The 21,736-nt window shown below is 54.3% G+C and overlaps 1 protein-coding gene across 2 annotated transcripts; it reads right to left on the bottom strand.

The window, feature by feature from the left end:
• Window positions 1-4,515: 4,515 nt before the first annotated feature.
• Window positions 4,516-21,601, bottom strand: PDGFB (platelet derived growth factor subunit B). Of its 2 annotated transcripts, none has more exons than XM_061363410.1 (7): window positions 20,632-21,601; window positions 14,235-14,331; window positions 11,005-11,088; window positions 10,343-10,548; window positions 8,482-8,623; window positions 7,915-8,084; window positions 4,516-6,679 (listed from the first exon to the last, which is right to left on the bottom strand). In XM_061363410.1, exons 1-6 carry the CDS (start codon window positions 20,719-20,721, stop codon window positions 7,948-7,950), a joined length of 756 nt encoding a protein of 251 aa, XP_061219394.1. In that variant the 5' UTR covers window positions 20,722-21,601; the 3' UTR covers window positions 4,516-6,679; window positions 7,915-7,947. The 2 variants fall into 2 exon arrangements, with proteins under 2 accessions (XP_061219394.1, XP_061219403.1); XM_061363419.1 differs by having other exon boundaries at window positions 7,919-8,084.
• Window positions 21,602-21,736: the final 135 nt, after the last annotated feature.

Raw genomic sequence — 21,736 nt, 5'->3', positions numbered from 1 at the left:
AGCACTCATGCAGGTGCATGGGGTGGCTTGTGCGTGACCTCGTGTGGGGCTGACACACTGGGCTGACAACGTGCCGGACCCTCGTGTGGCAACATCCAAAACCACTGCGGGAAAGGATCATCTAGAGGGCATCCAGATTCCATGCATGTCTGGATAGGGTATTTTGTCTGGGAGCTCACCCTGCTCCATTAATCACAGAATCCTAGAATCAAGTTGGAAAAGGCTTTTAAGAGTCCAACTGCTACTCCAGGACTTCCAGGTCCACCACTAAACCATGTCTCATCTATAGGGTTCTTGAACACTTCCAGGGATGGTGATCCTACCAGTTCCCCGGGCAGCCTGTTCCAATGCCTGAGCACCCTCTCGAGGAAAAATTGTCCCTAATATCTAATCTAAATCTTCCCTGGTGCAACTTGGGGCCATTTCCTCTTGTCCTATCACTTGGTACCTGGGAGAAGAGACCAACCTCACCTCTCTCCATCCTCCTTTCAGGCAGTTGTAGAGAGCGATAAGGTCCCCCTGAGCCTTCTCTTCTCCAGACTAAACCCCCCCAGGTCCCTCAGCCATTCCCCATCACACTTGTGCTCCAGACCCTTCACAACTCCATTGCCCTTCTCTGGACCTGCTCCAGCACCTCAATCACTCTTTTCCTGTGCTGACCTCATTTACTTCTGTGTCTGATGTCCTTGCTCACAGTCCGCTCTGTGCTGCAGGGACCAGCAGTAGCTAACCCCATCTCCTCTGCTCTTCCCTCGGTCTGTGCTGAGATTTATGCCGAGCAACAGTTGCTCTTCATGCAGAAAACACCATGGCAGAGCAGAGCTTGCCTTGCTGACTGCACCAACCAGTGGTGGGCAGGGCAGAAGGTCAGGGCGTTTGGGACTTGGGAGCTTCCAGAGCTGCTAGGGGAAGACCTGCGGCAGTTGCTGTTTGCCCGGCATCTCTGCACCATCTCTGCACCATCTCTGCACCATCTCTGCACCATCTCTGCACCATCTCTGCACCATCTCTGCACCATCTCTGTACCATCTCTGCACCATCTCTGTACCATCTCTGCACCATCTCTGCACCATCTCTGCTCCATCTCTGCACCATCTCTGTACCATCTCTGCACCATCTCTGCACCGCACCATCTCTGCACCATCTCTGCACCATCTCTGCACCATCTCTGCACCATCTCTGTACCATCTCTGCACCATCTCTGTACCATCTCTGCACCATCTCTGCACCATCTCTGCTCCATCTCTGCACCATCTCTGTACCATCTCTGCACCATCTCTGCACCGCACCATCTCTGCACCATCTCTGCACCATCTCTGCACCATCTCTGCACCATCTCTGTACCATCTCTGCACCATCTCTGTACCATCTCTGCACCATCTCTGCACCATCTCTGCTCCATCTCTGCACCATCTCTGTACCATCTCTGCACCATCTCTGCACCGCACCATCTCTGCACCATCTCTGCACCATCTCTGCACCATCTCTGCACCATCTCTGTACCATCTCTGCACCATCTCTGTACCATCTCTGCACCATCTCTGCACCATCTCTGCTCCATCTCTGCACCATCTCTCCACCATCTCTGCACCATCATCTCTGCACCATCTCTGCACCATCTCTGCACCATCTCTGCACCATCATCTCTGCACCATCTCTGCACCATCTCTGCACCATCTCTGCACCATCTCTGCACCATCTCTGCTCCATCTCTGCACCATCTCTGCACCATCATCTCTGCACCATCTCTGCACCATCTCTGCACCATCTCTGCTCCATCTCTGCACCATCTCTGCACCATCTCTGCACCATCTCTGCTCCATCTCTGCACCATCTCTGCACCATCATCTCTGCACCATCTCTGCACCATCTCTGCACCATCATCTCTGCACCATCTCTGCTTTTGCAGTGCCTGCAAAAGGAAAACCAAGCCAACCAATGTTTTGAAATGAGCACTGGCTGTGAAGCCACAAAGCTCCCCCGCTGCCGGTCCCGCCGTGTTTGGGTTGCTGCTTAATCACTTGCAAACAGCTCCTTTTATTGAGTTAGTCATTATAAGGGGGTTGTTTCCCTATGGTCTGCTCTCCTCCCAGCTGTGGAACCAATGCAGTCCATCCTGCCAGAGTCCCCTTTGGTATCTGCCTGGCTTAGGGAGGGATAACGGTAGGTGAGACACGGCATCTGGGGCTCCCTCCAGTTCTCACCCTCTCTCTGCTCATTCTGGGGAGGCTCTGTTGTTCCTTTAACCCTGCAATGAAAGCCAAAACCAACCAAGGCTGCCTGGCTTCCTCACAACGGCTTTTAAGACGGGAAATTCCCAAGCCCGCAGCAAGTTCATTTGGTCACGGATGGATCAAGGCCCTTGGGGGGGCCACACCATTTGGTCACAGGCTGTGTGAAGACAAGGGGGGAACAGCTGCATGCTCAGGCAAGGGGTGTTTGTTGGGTTTCTTCCTAAGTAGCTTTTAATTCTTCCTATTTTCCTCCCTCTTTGTACCCAGACTTTCCCTTGGCACAGCGAGCTTCTCCACCCCCAGGCACTGGTGCATGGACAGTGAGATGGGGCCACCGGGACTGGGAGCCAGCAGGATGGTGATGCTTCCACTGAGCCATCTCCAGCCGTGTCTGGAGCAGAGGCAGCAGGACAGGGCATGGCTTATGGCAGGGAGGCACAAGCTGAGCCCAGGGAGGAGAATGCCTTTGTGGCCTTCATGGCTAGGCTGAAGAAGGCTCTTCCTTCCTCACAGCCAAGTGTGGGGTGCGCTTAAGCCCTTTGTATTCCCGAGTGCCAATAAAATAAGCAGTCAAGGGTTTTCCCTGGCCCTCAAGGGAACTCTTACAAGATGATTTTTCACTTCATTTAGCAACGCAAGAGCTTTAGCATTGCAAACCGACAATGCTGAACAGCCCGAGGCCCGGCTTGAACACATAAGGGTTTTCTTTTTGCACCTGGATAGCCCATGAGCTCGCTCTCCCATCTGCCTGCCGCTTTCAGGAGCAGTAGGAGCCCTCTCTGAATCCTCTCTCCGCTGCCTGGGAGGCTGGGTGCGTTTCCTCCATCGGAAGATGCACCTCCTGTTGAATGACACATCCCGAGGCTGGGCCTGCAGGTAAAGCTGCAGCTGAGCCATTAAACCAGGGACAGCTGCCAAGGCTCCCTGGTGCCTCTACGATCACCTGTAGCCCTGGTTGAGCCAACCTGGCACCCCTGCACGGAGGAGATGCTGCAGCCCTCCCGGGGCTTATGCGGGGGTTTGTTTCCTGTGCTTGGCTTTGTGGGGTCGATGTCAAACCTCCTGCTCCCTCCTCCCTGCGCCCCACGCTGACCTGTGCTGAACGCGCGCCAGGGCGCTGCAAGCAAGCGGCGTTCAAGCACGCTCCGGGCGGACGCCAGGCGCTGTGGAGGTGTGAGCTCCCTTTCAGCACCTCTTCATTTCAAGCTGTTGAAAGCCTGCGGATGGGGTTGCATGCTTCCCTCGGGACCGCTGCGGCTGGGCGGTGTGCTGGTCCCCTGGGATGCCAAGCCCTTCCGCCCGCCCCTCGGTCCAAGCTGATGCTTCCCGTGGCTTGTATCCCTCTGCGTACACGTTGCTTCACAGATTCCCTGCTGACAGGCCATCAAGCCAAAGAAGTCTCAAGTCAAACAAATCTCGCTTTTCACTAGATTATCCTAAGAAAATCAGAGCAGGGATGTGATTATTACCCTCGCTGTGATTTTGCCTGTGTGTTCTGTCCTTGGGGGTGGATAGAGCTCACCCCTGCACCAGCTTCCTTTGGAGGATCAAGCAAAACACATGCTTACCCGAAAATGGGCCATCTGGAGCAAAGCACACACCTGGGAGTGCCAGGCTTGTCCTGCAAGGACAGCCTGGAGCACACCCAGACCCTGAGCTCCCCGGGTTCACCATCCCAGCACAAGTCCCCACTTGGGTCTGCGCTCCTCAGAGCTGACCCATGTATTGGGGATACTGTGTGTGTGCGGAGGGAACCCCAGAACTGAGGCACGGGGATGCAGCTGCCTTCACTCCCCACGGCCCATGCCCAATGCCAGATGTGCGGCACCCTCTGTGCTGGGAGGAAAGGGAAACAAGAGCCTTTCTGAGCGAGGGAAGGAGGGCTGTTGTCTAGACGATGTGACTAAGGAGGGAAGGGGCCGACTGTTTGTACAGCTTTGGGGAGTGTAAACACTGCTGACTGTCCCAAGCCCTTCAAAGCAGAGGAATCCGGAGATGGGATGAAAGTGCAGGGAGATTCTGTCCGGGTGTCCGAACAGAGCAGCGAAGGAGAAGGGGTCCAATTCAAGACAAAACCCCCAGCGCCTGAGTTCTTTCAAACCGGCCCGAGAGCTGGGTGATGGGCAGGAAGGAGGAGCACGGCTGCTTCTCTCTGCCATCTCTGCAATAAGCATCCTGAAAATGAAACTGGAGGCCCTGGGAATCCCACTCTGCACCATGGGGAGCTGGTTTGGCCTCTGCATTTCATTCAGCACACAAAAGAAAGAGAGAATGTCGTCTGAGAGGTGGTTTCCTTTTTTTTCCTTTTTTTTTTACAACTTTAAATACAGCACTGAGTATAAATTAATCTTACATTAAAAAAGGGGGGGAATCAAAATAAAATAAAACCTTACCATCTTTACAAACCAAAGGAAACAGATTTTGGAACAGGAGAACAAAGTGTCTTAAGACTTCAGGGCTTGGGGATGGAGGAAGGGAGCAACGTGCTGCATCGGCAATGGTAAGAGAAGTGCTCTGGGCTTGCTGGAGGCGAGGGCTGGGTCCCTCCATGACCTGTAACAGCTCCCAGGTTGTGGCTTCTCCTCCTTGCCCGGGGCTTTGCCTGTGTGTGCGGGAGAAGCGGCTGGAGCAGGAGGGGCAGGGGCTGCCACCGGAGCTGTGGGCAGGCAATTCTTCATGTCTAACCGCAGCGCCCAGCACAGCACAATCCGAGACCGGGTTTCTGCGGTAGTGCTGGAAATTCCCATTCCACGTAACGTGTCTGCTAACAGTGGCTACCAGGTGTGCAGAAACAGCCCTTGTCCCCGGTGTCCTCCTCCCTCCGCTGGAGCAGGCAGTGGCACAGGAGGGACTCTACAACTGACCTCCTGCTGTTCTCTGAGTCCTCCTCACTTAGAAGAGCTCGTTTCTCTCTCAGATGGCTGCTGCCAACTGCAAAGACCACCCTCATTTGTTTCTCAATACCTACATAGAGCTGCCCACATCTCGGACAAACTTCCAAGCTATGTGGGAACATCGAACAGGCAAAAATCCAGAAGGAATTTGAGAGGGAAGATGGGAGGAAAGTGATGGGAGATAGGGGACACTGGCAGGGAGAGAGCGGGTGGGGCACGGTGTGCAGGACACCCGTGAAGGGGTTAAAAACCTCAGGGGAATGACATGATGCTGCTCTCAGGACCACAGAGCAGGCAAGGACAGCTCACTGAGATTAAGTCATGCTTCTAAGTTTGGCTGTTGTTGGTCTCGTTGTGATGCCACTTTGCCTCCTGCAAGGAACTTGTGTTGGGGAGAGGGGGGGCTGGTGCAGAGGGAGAGAAAAGGGCAATGAGAGATCAGATGATGCCTCTGCCTGTCCCCTCCCAGCCCTTGCAGGCACGTTGCAGTAACAGTGCGCTTTCCTGCCAGCCCAGCCAAGCCACTGCGCGTGCCTCTGAGCTTCCTGCCGCTGGGGAATGAAATCTGCTGAAGAACATATATATATATATTTATATATGTATGTATAAATACACATACACACATACACACGCACGCACACGTATATATATATATACACACACACACACACACACACACACATATACACACGCACACATACAGAGTGAATTAAAAAATACTTTTAAAGTCCGAGCCTGGAAAGTTGAATTCTCCACCAGCATGTGCAAAGATGGGGGTCCCCTTTTGGCAGGGGCCTGCTGCCGTCCGCTCCTTCCCCATGATCCAAACACCTTCCAGTCAGCACCAGGAGCCGGAGGGGAAAGGGAAGAAGGGAATGCTTTTGGCTTCTTTTGTTTTGCTTTGTGGTTCTTTTTGTGTTCTGTTCCCCGAGATGTTGTATATTTTAGTGGTTTTGGTTTTCCTTTTCTTAAAATAAAATATACACACGCACGTTAAAAATATATAGATCTGTCCAGGTAGGGCGATAAAGTCCATAGTGCATTTTCCATCATCGCAATCTGAGATATGCCTGTTTGCAAAATGAAGGTCCAGTGCAAGCGTTGATCTCAGCCAGGCCCCCCAGCCTTACCAGAAACACGAGGGAAAAGGAGAACATTCCCCTTCTGCCCTCTGTCCATGTGGTTTTCTCCTTCCCTCGGAAGAAATTGGACCCACTTTCGCATTTTCTATCCTGTCCTCTGGAGCGGGGAAGGCATTGTCCTGTCCTCATCGCATGTTGTGGCTGTCGGGGTTCATGGGTTTATCTGTACTTTGTTCTTTTCTCATATATATATATATAGATAGATAGATCTTGTCTGTCCTTGTTTGTGAGTGTAAAACTTTATGCTAATAAATGAAAGAAGGGAGAGGTTTTGGTGGGAGAAGGTCCACTGCTGGAACGGGAAGCACCAATTGCCGTCTGAATCAGACGTCGAGGCAGACGGACAAAGAGGAAAAGTGATCACTCCAAGGACCCCATAGGGGCAATACAGCAAATATATTAAATAAACCTGGAAATGAAACAAAAACACACGTTAGAACATGGAACCCTCTCCCCTCCAACTCCCCTTCTCTCCTGCTTTCTCCTCTGGATATGATTCTGTTGAAGCACCAGATTAGAAGCCCAGGAGGGCTTTTGACCATCTCTATTTTTCCTCCTGGACAGCTTGAGCCACAGCTGAGATTTGCCAGGATTTGCAACACGGGAACTTTGGGCTGTCCAGGAGGATTCTGGGATAATCAGAGCCTCATAGTGCTAAGTGTGGGAATACCAATCCTAAGGCACTGCCTGGCACCCCTAGTCTCCAGCTCCTGAAATATCACATGTGGAAGCACCTCCATCCCCCCTCCCGAAGAGGCAAGGGGAAGTGAATGTGAAGCGAGTGGCTTAAGCTCATAGAAGGGTCTGTGGCAGAGCTGGAACTGCTGAGTCATAGGCTAGGGCTTTCCCTGTTAGGCTGTGCTGCCTCTCTGTAAATTCAGCCTCCTCCCTACGGCTGTGCCCTGGCTGCTCTGTCTCTCTTTTCTGCTCCTTTCCCTCTCTCATAGGGAACCAGGGATTATTCTCCTTTCCCATGTACCAGTGACATTCTTCTAGTGACGAAGGAATTACTCCTGTTTACACAAGTCAGGGAGAGAAGAATCAGACCCTGGACTGACAAAGTCCAGATCTCTTGCCAGAGATTCCAGTTCTCCTTTCCCCTGGTATGACCTTTCTTATGCACACAGCCTTCCCGCTAGGAGAGAAAGGAACCAAAAGTGTTGCTGCTTTCCAGTCTTTCTGCCAACACAACTAATGAAATAAAAGGAAAAGGGATCCCCAGAGCAACATTAATTGTCTGCTTTCAACGGAGAATCAATAGAGAAAGGAGAACAGGAGTTGCTCCACAGAAGAGATGAATTACACGGACCCCAAGGGGATTTAGGTATAGAGAGAAGTCAGCCTTACAGGCTGCCTGTAAGGGAGGCAGAGGAAGGAGAGGGCAGGGCCTGAGAGCAAGTGTGGCTGCAGCATGATGCTTCCACCTCTCTCCTTTGCAAAGAGCCATAAAGCCATAAATAGGATGCACACGTTGTATCCCAGCCTAGTCCTCCCCCCTCCTTCAAGCTGGGTTTTATCATGCCCAGGCCCTGCAGTAGCCCCACACTGAAAACAAAGAGTGCTGCAGGTAGGCTCTGAGATGCCTGGGCAGAACCGTGTCCCAGGAGAACATCTCCCCTGACTGGAAAAGCAGCTTGCTGTTACCTGCCTTGTGCTCTCTCTCCCCTGCCAGCACTTCTATGCTATGAGGATTTCTTTCAGCACTTTCTTAGCGTTGACATGCTTGTACTTCTTATGTTTCCTCTTCTGCACTGGCGGCCGGCGTACTCGCTGCCTCTGTGAGACAGCGGCTGTGGTGAACGACGGTGACAAGCCTGCCAAGACAAGGGGAGAATGTCTGTACAGAGAGGGGCAGGGCTCATGTTGAAATATCTTTCTCCATGCGCTGTCAACAAAGAGCTCTGCAACAGGAGGTCCACAAGGCCTCCTTCTGTTCTTCTGTCCCTTGTCCTCTGTTCTCCGCAGTCTCTGCTTCTCGCTTTTCCCACGATGCCCTTCCCGTCACCCCTCACCTTCCCCTCCTTCCTTTCCCTCAGTTTCAGCCCCTTGCTGGCAGGCACACATCCTGGGAAAGGTCCCTCAGCTGGTATAAACCAGCCCATGGGACTCACTGGAGCTTAGCAGACTGAAACCAGTGGAGGGTTCTTTCCTTTCCCCCCCCAGCCTCTCTTCTCACACCTCCCTCCACTCTACCCATGCCAGGATCCTTACGTCTCTGTTCACGTGGCACTGGCCGGCTGGTCCTAGGAGGTGGACGGGACACAGCTTCACACCGACACTGCACATGGTCCTCCAAAGGCACAATGACTTTCCTGAAATTTGGCTTCCTCTGGACAAATTCGATCTTGTTCACCTACGTGGGAGAGAGAAGCAAGAGATTTATAGAGCTGCAGCTCCCACTCTGGTAAAACAATCAGTGTCGGTGCACTTCACTGCTGGCTTTCTTCCGAGAGGGTCAGAAGGCAGTTTATAGAGCACGGTTCAAACTCAGGGGTGGTGTGTATGGGAGCTAAATCTGCACACACCAGCGTAGAGCAAACCTAGACCAGACAAGTTCGGATGTGACTGGTTGTTCTCCTCTGTTCCTAACCATTGCCGCTGCTTAAGCTGGATGACTGGTGGATCACCAGACAGACACATGGGACGTGCAGAGCATGCCAGCCTGTTTCTGACAGATGTGATGGTGGGGACCTGGGGGCAACCAGAATTAACTCCCACAGGATCCTACATGAAGGGCAAAAGGAGAAAAACTCAGGCCTGATGCAAGCAAGCGCAGCTTCACCAGCGCTGCTGAGGCCTGTCTGAATTTGTCTCACGCTCTTTAATAACTCGCAGGGCTGAAGCCCTCAGCTCCGTGTTTCACAGGAAAGGCGGTTCTCTGGAAATTCCCTCGGACTCTCCACCAGTGCTGACTCAGAGGACAGACTTCACTGCTCCACATCCCACCACAGGGCACAAGCTTTCTAGGGGGTCCCTCCCACTGCAGGAGCAGCCAGGGCTGACCCCACTCAACGAGACTGTGGTCCCTGAAGTGCTCCACGAGCTATAAATACTCGCTCTGGGATGGAATTCCTCAAACCCACTGCCCCCAGCAGCATCCCTCAGCCGGCGCAGAAGCAGCCAGGCCTGTTTATCTTTCCTTGAAAGCCCACTCCGCACGCTTCAGACCACACGCTGCTCGCTAGACAAACACTTCCAGCCAAACAATAGAGAGACCTCTGTCCTCAAAGAAACCATTTCCAGGTCACTTTTTCAGGCTGCCTTTTGACCTCTCACTTGTTTTTTTCCACAAAAACAACTCCTGCTCCCCCCCACATTTTTCCCTCAATCGGCCTGGCTTTTCTGAGAAAGGAATTTCCTGATGAAAAGGGCTGTGTGAATACAACCTCTCTCAGCCAGCCTCTGCTGCCTGCCTGCCTGCCTGCCTGGGGGAGTCTCTTACGGCTCAGGCAGAGGATTAGTATGGGATGAGTATTATTTTTAAACCAGCTGTCTGGGAGGAAGCTGTGAGGAGATCACTGGTAGCTGTGAGGAGGGAAGGACCAGAGCAAGAGGTTAACTATCAGGTGTCTGCTTAGTGCTGGAGCGGGTCAGGAGGCAACCGTGGGGCTGAGAAAGAGGAGGAGCTGCTCCAGTGTGTGTCTTGGGAAGAAGCTGCAGCAGCAGCAGGGGAATGGAGACTGAACTGCAAAGCCCTCCTCTTTCTGCATCAAAACCAGTTCCCATAATGAAAGCATCCTGTTTCTTCTGCTCTAAGACAGCAGACAAGGCCGCCTCGAGCCCCAGAAATAGCCAGAGTGTGGAGCTGCATCTGGGGACAGTGCCCTGTAGCTCTGCTGTGGTGACAGTCCCCAGCTGCTGGACAGCACCAGCCCTCCCAGTGGCTGGCACGGAGGGATGTCACCCCGCACCAGAGGCTGCAGTGCTGCGTGGCTAATGGAGGAGATGTGACCACAGAAGCGGTGCAAGGGAACAGATATGTGAGCCTGAAACCCACACTGGTTTGGGTTTTGGGGGATAAGGATGGAGGTGAGCTGCAAGAGGAGGGAGCAGTGGGAAGTGTCTCGCTTACCTGGACATGCCGCACGCGAATCTGCATGGGGCGACACTGCACATTGCGGTTGTTGCAGCACCCGGAGCAGCGCTGCACCTCCACGCAGGGTGGCCACACCACGAAGTTGGCGTTGGTGCTGTCCACCATATTGCGGGAGATCTCGAAGACCACGGTCCGTGTCTTGCACTCCGCAAGGACAGCCGGCTCTGCTGCTGCCAGAGCATCTGCAGGGGGCCGGGAGAAGAAGGGGGCATGAAAAAGGCTTTGCTGCTGTTACCAGCCTGCTGCAGCCACCTCTACTAGAAGGGAACGACCACACATGGCTCTTACACACACACACATGTTCTCTCTCCCAGTCCTCCAGTTCCCTCCCTGGACACAGCCACACCTTGTAGAGGAGGCCCCAGGAGCTCAGCAGGAGATGACTCTTCTGTAGATAAAATCAGCACCAGCAGGATTTAAAGCAGAGCAGCTCGCAGAGCTCCAGACTCCCTCTCCTGCCCTCCTGGGGTGTAACACCCAGCTCCTGCATGAGGCCCAGACCCTCCTTCTTGTCTGTCTACACATCCAAGCACACTGTAACTTCAAACACCACACGTGTATCTCAAGACATGCATCTGCATCCACCTACAGCTGCTCAGGTGAGTGCCCCAACAACCACAGGGTGCACCCCAACTCACCTAGGCTTCGTCGCTCTCGAGACAGGACCATTGGGTTTTGACCAGGCTGAGTTGTACTCAGGTTCAGGCTCGAGCTATCTTGCTCTGCAAAGGGAAAGACACGACTTAATAGCACCGGGTAGAGGCAGGAGAAGACAGCAGGCACTCTGCTTTGCTCATCAGACAACATGTAGAGAAGTTAGATAAGCCACGGCCCCAGGACGTCACGCTAGGTGTAAATCCACCAGCAAGGTCACAGCTGTGCTGGGCATGGACACTCTTGGTCTGCAGCTAGCTCAGACTGTCCAGCTCAAAGCAAAAAGCCTATCATGAAAGAGGGATCCCAGTCAGGTCTGGGAGAGGAAAACTCCAGCCCAAGTATGCCAAGTTCTATGGCAGGGCTTTCTGGTGTCAGAGAGGAGTAGCAGAGGGACTCGGATCAGCTGGCTGAGACCGGGATACAGCAAGGAGGATCAAAGATAAGATGGGACCAGCGGAAAGGTTGGTGGGTGACACCGGGGTGCCTTGATGGCATGGCTTGGGACTGGGAGAGTTGGGGGGTAAAAGAGCAGGTGAAGGGGATGATGGGTGAGAGGTGGGGCGCTTGCTTTTTCTCTCCCAACCCACCGCAGCTGCTTTAGGTCAGGGTCACTTTTATGAGAGAAGAACTGAAAAAGAAAGTTAAAATTACTTTTCCCCCCTACCGCTCTAAGGTAAGCTGCAGGATCTGGAGGTAGTTCACTCAGTGATGGGAGAGGAAGACCGATAGCATTCAGGCCAGTCCTAAGCAGTTCCCTCCCACCCCACTGCTTTTTCCCATAGGAAGCGGTGAATAGAGAAATGCCCATAATCCCCATGGAGCACTCCAACACACAGCCCCTCCTGAGCTCCGGACAATGGCTGCACTCAGAGATAGCTCCCACCCAGCCACAGTTCTTTCCTTCTCTGACCTGCTTTAGCAGCTGAAGGAAGCTGAATGGACGTCAGCATCAAGGGAGCAATTTTCTTAAAGGGAATTTGGGGCCAGTGGAAGATCTCTGTTTATCAGATGTGTGCTGGAGCAGACTTCCCATACCTATCATGTCCCATTCCTCTTCCTCAGCCCTGCCCTAGTGCAGCTTCTTATAAAGGGGAGCAGAGACTTTGCTGTCCACTCAGCACTGAAGCAATTGCTGAAGGATTTGGGATGAATGCACAGGGGCTATATTCACGAGTCAGAAATCATGTGCATGAGCACATCTACACATGAGGTGGAGAGACAGACACCCTTTAAAGCAGCTGGAGAGGTATGATCAGATCTAGGACACCATTCATCTTGCCCTGAGGCAGACACCCAAAAGGAGATCTGATGGATCATACACTAGAAGGGCAGTTGTTCTCTAGGGGCTACAGAGGCTGTCTGGATGACTGGCTTAGATGGGCTTGCCTGCTTCTAGGGCAGCCACAGTTAAGGGTGATGAGCCCCACTCTACACCCCTCTGTTGTAGTGTCTAAGGTAAGAAGAGCTCATCTGCCTTCTGGAGCTACCTAATCCTGGCTCCCTGAGCAGGCAGTGGGGACAGCAGCTATGACACACACAGGGTGCATTGACAGCACAGCGAAAAAGTCCAGCCACTTTGGGATTGTTTTGCTAAGACACTAACTGCACACAGGGCAAGCGAATGGTGATGCCCCTTGGTCACTACCTGGGAGCAGATGAAAGCCAGAGGGTGCAACAAATGAGGCAGCACCTCATTTATTTTCTGTTTCCCTGACCAGCCTTTCCCCTGTGGGACCTGAAATGAAACCAGTGGCTCAAAGCTCTGCAGCCTTCTCCCAATCCAAGAAGAGGAGCCCATGTTATTTCTTCATTCTGAGGGTGGTTGGTAACCGCAATAGAGATGTATCTGTTCCTTAGACACCGGGACATGACAGACTGCACGCATCTTCTCAGCCGCTCCTTCTCCACCCTGCCTGGCATTTCATCAAACGAGGGTGGGGGCTGCCTTTTGTGCACAAGTTGAGTTGATGAGAGGAGGGAGAGGGGGGAAAACAGCAACAACTGTTGACTCGAAACAAATCTCCTATTGAAAACCAGGTCCCTCCCTCCCTCTCCCAGGTTGTCCTTCTACTACACCCCAGGTCAGCGCTGAAGACAGTTGGGGTGGAGGGGACCAGCCTGGGACAATCCAGCCCAGCTAATTTTGGAAGTTGCCCCATTGTGTGGCTCATGGACGAGGAGGAGGAGGGAACTGGTGAGGGCAGGGAGTGGCCGTGGCGGTGGTGGGGAGCCTCGTCGCCTCTTTCTAAAGCAAACAATAGCTGAATGCAGCTGGTGCCCTCCCCCTTGCTTTCCCCCCCCTGCCCCTCCAGGGCCGTTTTGAAAGGCAGCGGGAATGCTTTTGAGACTGCGCCAGTGGTTGGACTGGCATAGGAAACAAAAGCAGGAAATTCTGTTCCCCCGTAGATAGTGTCTCGGCAAGGATTACAAAGCTCCAAACAGACAAAACACGAGAGAGAAGGAGAGCTGGGGGGGGCCGGGGGCCGACGGGCGGGAGCGGGGTTAGAATAGAAAGGAATTTGCTCTGAAGAGACCGTTTATAAATAAATTCCTGGGCCAGCCCAGCCGCTGCAGCGTGTGCTCCAATTCCCACACGTGCCGACCCCTCTGCGCTCCACCGCTCCTGCCACTCGCTGCACTCAGCCCTGCCCGAGTGACCCAGAGGCACTGCAGACCCCACAGCTCTTATATGTGGGCAGAAGGGGAGCCACGCTACCCTGACTTAGCCCCTTGTGCCCTATCTCGCCCATGGACACTTGCTCTGACACACTCGTCCTAAGAGCTTCTGGGAGCCTATGGCCTTTTGTGGATGCTAACCCTGGACACCCGCTCAGCCCTTTGCTCCTCTATCACCCTATTTGTACCTCCCATTTCTCTACCTCCTAAACTGATGCTTGCTCAATTGAAGCTCTGATGCTAGCGCATCTCCCAGGGTGAAAAGTGCTGACCTCAGTTCCTGGCACTCACTGTGCCCATCTTCTACCACTTTTGAAAGCCAGTGTCCCTTGATGGGCCAAGCAGTTAGGAGATCTAGAACAGCTCCTAGTTGCCTAATTCCCACAGGTTGTTGGGGTTTTTGGGTGTGTAAATAGCCAGGCTCCTGAATGGTTCCTATATTTATAGTGATGTCTGTTGAAAACAGACTACTCCCTCCCTCCCCACCAAAGAGTGAAGAAAAAATAGAGGAGCGTTTGGTGAAGAGGAGATTTACCTACGGAGTCTATCCGCAGGGCGCGCTGGAGGTCACTGATGGAGCGCAATGAGCTGTCACCCAAAATCTCATAAATGTCTTCAGGTATGGGGTCCCCCTGCCAGATGACAAAGAGGAAAGAAGGTGAGAAACAAGCATTAAAGAGGCAACCTCCGAATACTGACTGCGTCACGGAGCGGGAGCTGGGGGAGTCGAAGGAGCATGGGGGAGGCATGACAGAACCAAAGACATGCCCACGTGAAGGCACGAGCCTGAAACCTGAGCAAAAAAGCAGAAGCCCCTGTCACTGGCTCCTACAAAGTGACTGACAAAGCCGAGAAGTATCCAGGCCGTGCAGCAGAGCCCCAAACGCTGTGCAAGCAGCCAGCAAGGCTTCCTTCTCCGGTGCTGTATGGCTTCTCCAGGTGGCCTCTCATTCCTGCTGCCTGCAGTAAAGGCGTTTTAACAGACTTCCCTTACGCTATCTGATAAAAGCTTCCCAATATTTCCCTCCGTTATGAAACTCCCTAACGGGCTTTGTCAGATACGGGGTGTATGTGCGTGTGCTTGCGCGTGTGTTTTCAAACCACAGTGGCCCAATAATATACACCATTTGCATACTCTTCAGAAAAGAAAAAACACCAGATTGGGGTTGGAGGAGAAGACAGACCTTCGCAGCTGAGGCTGCTCCGGCGTGAGCCTGTTTGAAACCACCAAGGCTGCAGGGAGGACATGAAAGACTCTTTGAGGTGGTGGGCTGAGGAGCCCATTTGGATGAAGAAGCACACGGGAGTCAGGATGTCACTGCGTGCCAGTGCCAAAAAACCCCTGAAGTAAGCAGGTTTGCAGGCATCGGACGATGGGACAAATTCAGGGTTTGTGCAGGCAGGTGCAACGCCATCAGTCTCTTGGGAATTTGACTCTGGCCCCAGGCTTGAATGGGCCCTAGTGACAGCACTTCTCAAGACTACAAAGGAGCGGTGTGGGAAAGCAAGCACTGATTAAAATGTACTTCCGAAAGGCTAGAAAAAGAGAGGAGGAAAGTACTGGCCAAAGTGTTTGCTTAGCTCCTCGCTCTCTTCATTCAGGGCTACTCATGCGGAAAAGCTGCTCTTTCAGCCGGGTGCTGGATGCCGTCTGAGCCGCAGCCCTACACATGCCCCTGTAACTGAGAGGAGAATTTGGCTCGTGTGCTTGTGAAACGCAGGGATTTTCATGTGGGGTTTTTATGGGCAGTAGGTGGCATGTGTGTGGTCCTTCTAGTGTACCTCTCTTCCCTCCCTGCCTGCGTTCCCTGCAGAACATTTCCCTTCCACTTGGAGCCGAGGAAAACCCCCAGGCAGGTGGTTAAACACTGGCTTTTAAACCCTGAGGGCTTTAGCCTAAACCTGCAGCCACTTTTGCATGGTTGCTTGAGCCTGGCACCCTCCCACACGTGCCTGTCTCTTGGCCACCCGCCCTTCGCCTCTACTAACAGGGCAATAGGAGTGTCCTGCTAGCCCACCCGCTGATACTGTGACTTAAACTAGGACATGGTGCCTTGAAGGCTGCTGCAGCCTGAGTCACGGGGCAGACACCTGCTGGGATAGCCACAGAGTAGACAGCACTAGCATCTTAAACCTCCGGAGCCAGATCCACCAGAGAGCTTGAGTCAGAGCAAGCCTCTCTGCCCCGCTCCGTCCCTGTCACTGTCACATCTTGCCACAGATCTGGCTGTCCGCCTGCAGCGAAAAGCAGATTTCACATCCCCAGGCATCACTTCCTCAGTCTTTGAGGGAGAAGGGAGCGGCATCAGTGATGAATGCACAGTGAGAGAGAGACTTGTATAATTCAGGGATCACTGAATAGCTGCGAAATGAAGATGCCTTCTGACAACTCCTGCTGTGTGAGGAAGAGTGGGACCAACAGCCCAGTGCCAGAGAGGCTCTGCAGCACTTCCCTGCCTTGTGCCACACACGTTTACTGGAAAAGGGATCATCTGCAATTCCCAGGACTTGCAGCCAGAGCTCAGGGTTTTTAATGCTTGCACCTGTCAGCCAAAATGCATTTGTGTGCGAATGCTGCTGTGCACGGATGCCCCTGGTCCTTCCTGACACTCAATCCGTGTAGGAAATGGAACTTTATTTTAACCTCCGGCACTCGCTGGGGGAGATTGTGGCAGGTGCTACGAGACTCGATGACTCTGGAGGCGAGCTGGGAGGTGTCACCTTGCTCACAGAGCAGGGGGAACAGATAGGAATCAGGGATTGCAAATGCAGGCCCTCAAGAGCCGGATTGCTGGAGGCTGTCTGTAGGAATAAGCTCCGCTCCCTGCTCACAGTAGCAGTTTTAGGTGCCAATTTTTTCTTGTTGCAGATACTACCAGCATGGCTGTGGTGTATCACCAGCCCACACAGCTCGTCATCCCCAGGCTTTGCGAGGCAGCTCTGCCAGTGACAACCGCAAGTCTGTGAGGCTCCTTCCTTTCCTCTTGTGCCGCAGAACCGTGCCCAAGGCTGGCCTAAGAGGAGCTGCACAGACCTGAGCTGCATGGCTTGTCCTTGTTCCCTTTGGGGTCTCTGATGGGAACAGCCATGCTGCTGCCCCCCCCAGCCCAGCCCTATGACCGGGAGGCTCTGAGACTGGGGGCACTGCCCACACTTAGGCTTAGGGCACTTGGTGGGGGATGGCATACAGGGACACAGAGGTTCCTCAGCCATCCATGGGGTGAGAAGGTGGAGGAGCATTGCGGGAGGTGCGATCCCCAACAGACCAGCCCAAGCAGCTGGTGCCTTTCCTGCTTAGCAGCTCCTCTGGAGTTATTTGTCTAACACAGGTTAACAATCTCTCTTTTTTTACTGCGCGGCACATCAAAGAAGACTTTTGTCTCAATGGACTCCTGGCTGGCTGTCAAGTGCCCCAAGGCCTGGCCTCATAGTCCCACGAGGCCCTGAATTCCTATAAGAAAGTAAGTTTGTTCTTCCCTCTCTCCCTCCCTCCCTCCCTCTGCCTCAGTGCAGTGTGGTTTGCTGGCTCTGCACCAAACCACAGGGTCACCCCGCATTCTGCCAGACCCTGGCAGGGATGTCCCCATCCCTTCTCCCAGCTGCTGGTGCTTGGGGAGTGAGACCCACAGCACACAAGGCTGCAGGGGCCCTGCCTGTGCTGCACTGTAGCTGGAACACCGGGGCCTCTTGGTGCATTGGCTTTGCCTCCCTCCTCCCAGACATCAGCAGTAAACCAATGCACATGAAGCAGTGCCCTGCAAACAGAAGGCACACACAGACACGTTCTCCCAAAATCAGCCTCCTCCTTTACCCCACCACCTCTGGAGGTGCCTCTGGAGCTTTCTGCCACCACATGCTGTTGAGGACCAGGGATGCTGCAGCAGCAATGAGCTGCTGCCAAGGTGGCGCAGGGAATAAGCAGGGCTGTGCTTGGGTCCTCCCTCCAGCTACTCAGAGGCAAGGGTTGCATAGTCTTGCACAAGCAGACACAGAGGAGGACGGAGCAAGGATTGTGCAACCGGCAGGGAAGGTAGACCCTCAGGGCTCAAAGAAACCAGCCAAGGATACTCCCGAGGTGAGGACTCCTCCAGTCCGCTTTTTGGAAGTGATGTGTCTAACACAGCCACCTCTGACTGCACCCGGAAGGACAGAAGGGTACCAGCAGTACCAGTCTCCTCTGCCCAGCAGGGAAGGACTTTCCAAGCACCTCCATGCTGACCGTGGTAGGGGATCTCGGCAGCAGGGTGATCAGCCAGGCAAAAAACCCCAACCCAAACAAACAGCATTTTTTAATTCCCTCTGAAGCTGATGTGAGGACCCCGAGGGGAGACTCCACTGCATTCCATGGCAGGACTGGCAGTACCTGCCATCAGCCTGCTGAAGCCCAGAGGCTCTTGCTCCCTTGGCACAGGGCTTACATCCTTCCATCACCACTCCCTGCTACAGGGCACTCCGACATCGACCTGATAGTGGCATAACCCTCCTCACATGAGCCCCTTCCGCACAGGATGGTGGCTTACGTCTTCCTCCCTTAGAAGAATCAAACTTAATGTTTGATCTTGCCCACGTTGCTCAAACACAGCCAGGCCTACCCACCCTTTTCCCACTTCAGAGGGGGCTCCGCTGCTCCACCCTGCTCCTCCACACACCCCCAGCACCTCCCCTGCGAGGGCTGGAGGCATTTCCAACCTCCAGAGCCCGTTGTCTACCAGCAGCACTGGAAACAGCACAGAAACCACTGTCATTCCCTCCTGCTGCTGCGCATCAGCTGACAGTGAGAGGGAGGCAGGGAGGACTCACCCGGCTCCTTCCAGGAGCTCACCCCACACATGTCATCCATCCGGGCTGACACTGCTTTGTCCTTGTTACAGCCTCATGCTAGGAAGAATCGGGAAGTGCCACCGAGCGTGGCACCGGGAAGACGTGATGGGGAGCTGGGCCGAGGTTACAAGCGAGCTACCAGCCGCACCCCATTCCTCGGGAATTCCAGAAAGCCCTGCCAGTGGGGCTTCACCCCAGCACAACCACACTGGGCTCAGCCCAGCTCTGTAAATGTTGCAAGGCAACTATTAGAGCCCGTGGGGCAAATGCAAATCGGTTCAGCATCCTCGCTTCCCAACTGGCAAATACCTTCCCGCTGAGGCTTGTACTCCCTCCGGCTGGAAGAGCTCCAGGGCCCTGCAGCTCCAAATGGGTGTGATCGAAGAAGGGAGAGGGACTCAGGAGGCTCCATCTCTTGGCTCAGGCCACTGCTGATTAGGGGGAGCTACTGTTCCCCAGGCACCTTCTCCAGCAGGGTACCAGAGGAGGTGCAAGCCCTATGCAGAGGATGCCTATGGGTCAGCCTCCCAGTAGAAGTCATGTATGCATCTGGTACAGAGGGTGCAATGTGTTACCCTCAGAGTAGATGTGGGGATTGATGGCAGGCAGCAGCATCTACCCAAGCAGAAACCTTCTCGGTTCTCTGGTTATAAAATGCTGAATATCATGATCCCTCCCAAGGAACCTACAGCCAGATTTCCCAAGCTCTAACCCTACTAGGCTCTCACAGAGCTGTGCAGTCCTTCAGTGTAATTATAGCACAGAATAACAGCCCCCTGGGATCAGGCACTTCCATCTTCACCCTTCCTCAGCACCAACCATAGCTGATGTTTCATGCTGCATGGGAGAAAGAGATCTGAGCCACCCACAGAGGAAATACCATCCACTGCCCAAAACAAACATAACCACTGGGCAGCCCACAGCTCTAACTGCTTCCCTTTGCGGCTTGGGCAAGGGCAAACTGGGCCCATAGGAAGGTGATATGATGCTTCACACCCAATCCCTTCCCTGCCACCCCCCGGAGGGCTGCACCCACCCACCCTGCCCGAAAATGAGGAAGGAAGAGAAAGAAATGATGCAAAGGGAGGAAAGTTTTAGTGGAGAGGTATTTTCCTGCCCTTGACAACCCCCAAGCTGCAGATCTAACCCATAGCTTCACCACCTTGGGTAGAGCTGGATGATCGGGGCTTTCTGATCCCTTCAATCTGCAAGCAGTCGGGCAATGAAATGTGGCAGCACAGGACTGGGGGTCTTGGAGCTCCTTTTCCTCAACCATGGCTCAGGGTGAGGCTTTGATTGCCACACTGGGAGACCACGGAGGGTTGGGGTGCACATCCATCAGCCAAATCCACCACCTGGTCCCCACCCTGTGCCCAGCTCCCTCCTGAACGGAGCATGCAGGAGGGCTGCAGGACAAGGCGCTGGCGTGACTGTGCAAGCACAGGCAGCAGAGACACCCATCTCCTGCCTCTTCCCATGGCCCCAGCTTGACACGCACCTTACCGCGTAACCATGCCACCCGCGAGTCAGTTGTCTGTAGCCACCCCGTCCCCCACCTCGCCCCTTTCTCCATCAGCCCCCCCCCCCTCGGCAATGGGTTTCACATGGTGACAACTGGGACTCGGTCCCTGCCTCACAAAACAACCGGAGGAGGTGAGAGGCGCAATGGCAGCGGAGCCCCCGGCGGGCACCGTGCCCCAGGGTGACAGCCCCGCGGGAAGCCGCTTGAGGGGCAGGAGGCTCCCCGGCAGCACCCAGGGACCCGGCCTCCCCTTCCCCTCCAGTGTGGGGGCCATGCACGGGGTGGGCGGATTTCCACGTCCTGAGGGGACACCGCTCCTCCTGAGGGGCTGGAAACCGGCCCAACGGTCGCTCCCCTCAGGGCCGGCTCTGCCCGCCATTAGCGCAGCCCTTCCCTCAGCGCGGGGCACGCAGCCGCCGCCCGCCCGGCCTCCGAGTCCCCGCCGCGCAGCTCCGCTCCCCGCCGGGGCTTCACCCCGCCGCACCTGCGGGTCGGGAGGCGCCGCCGCCACCGCCGCCGGTCTCCCCCCCGCCCGGCTCCGGCGCTGGCAGCTCGGCAGCACCGCCCGCTGCCCGCGATAGAAACTCACCTCCAGGCGGGCCAGGGGCAGGGAGAGGATGAACGCGAAGACCACGCCGAGATTCATGCCGACTTCAGGCCCCGCCGGCTGCGGGCACATGGACGGCGAGCCCCGGGAGGGAAGCGCTTCCCGCAGAGCCGCCCGGCCTCAGGCATCGAGGGCGCCGCGCGTTCCCATCTCCCCTCCGAGCCGGGCTGCTGCTGGTGGGAGAGTTGCGGGCGCCCTTGGAAGAGGAGGTGGTGGTGCTGGAGGGGGGAGGCAGAAGGGATTCTCGGTGACTCGCCTGCCTCGGTGCTATCTCATAAGCCCGGTGGAAGAGAAATGCAGTCCCTCGAAATGATCCGCATCCAGAGTCCGTGTCCCCCTTGCCGAGAGGGATGCTTCAGTATTGCCTTCTGCTAGGTGGTCCACATGCTGGTTTTCCTCTTGGCTGTCTTGCTTTTTAAAATGTGTGTATGTAAAAGATTTTACATGCAGGCAACAGTAGCTCAATGTTCTTAGAGAAAAAAAATGCACAAAATAATAATTTAAGAAAAAGAAAAAAAACTTCCCAAAGTTTAGTGCGAAATAAAAAAAAAAAATCTTCCTTAAGGTGTCCTTCTCTTAAAATGCTCCCTTTCTTCCTCGCACACACTTGCTTTTTAGCGAGAAGTTGCTAGCATACACTGAATTTCTTCTCCTTACATTAAGATGCTGGCTTGGGTGCCTTCTCGTTCCAAGTGTTGGCCGTTCGCTCGGACGTGAGGTTTGCTTTGGGTTTGGAGACAGGTGAGAGCAAATGTGCTCTCCCTGGGTTGCGTGTGTGTGTATGTGCAGGCGCTGAGCCTTGACAAGCCTCAGAGCGGAGCTGCTGCTACCTCCCGCGCTCTGTTGCAACAAGACAAGACAATAAAAAAGGGAAAGAAGCAGAAAAGGTAAAACTGACGGGGAGGTGAGCGAGCCGATGGGTCTTTATTTTAGTCTGCGAGCTGCAAGAGAGACTAAGCTGGCACTCGGGGCTGCTCCTTTTATAAGGAGAGGAGATGGGTGGAGCATAACTTGCCATCCTCCTCCTGGCTGGGTATCAAGGCGAAAATCTAGTGAGGGAGTAGCAGCCCATTGCTGACAAAATAAA

The sequence above is a fragment of the Neopsephotus bourkii genome, unplaced genomic scaffold (assembly GCF_033783945.1).
Source record: "Neopsephotus bourkii isolate Nb327-2 ecotype Australia unplaced genomic scaffold, CSIRO-AGI_Nbou_v1 NB_107, whole genome shotgun sequence".
NCBI lineage: Eukaryota > Metazoa > Chordata > Aves > Psittaciformes > Psittacidae > Neopsephotus > Neopsephotus bourkii.
The sequence above is the reverse complement of the archived record's forward strand: the minus strand, read 5'-3'. Positions and strand labels throughout refer to the sequence as shown.

What these genes read in the sequence shown, in the direction of transcription:
- PDGFB (XM_061363410.1), bottom strand. Translation starts at nt 20,721, where the DNA reads ATGTGCCCGCAGCCGGCGGGGCCTGAAGTCGGCATGAATCTCGGCGTG. An exon ending in TGCCCCTGGCCCGCCTGGAG is followed by an intron (nt 14,332 to 20,631) that starts GTGAGTTTCTAT and finishes GTCATCTGGCAG; the next exon opens with GGGGACCCCATACCTGAAGA. An exon ending in TTCGCGTGCGGCATGTCCAG is followed by an intron (nt 8,624 to 10,342) that starts GTAAGCGAGACA and finishes TCTCCCACGTAG; the next exon opens with GTGAACAAGATCGAATTTGT.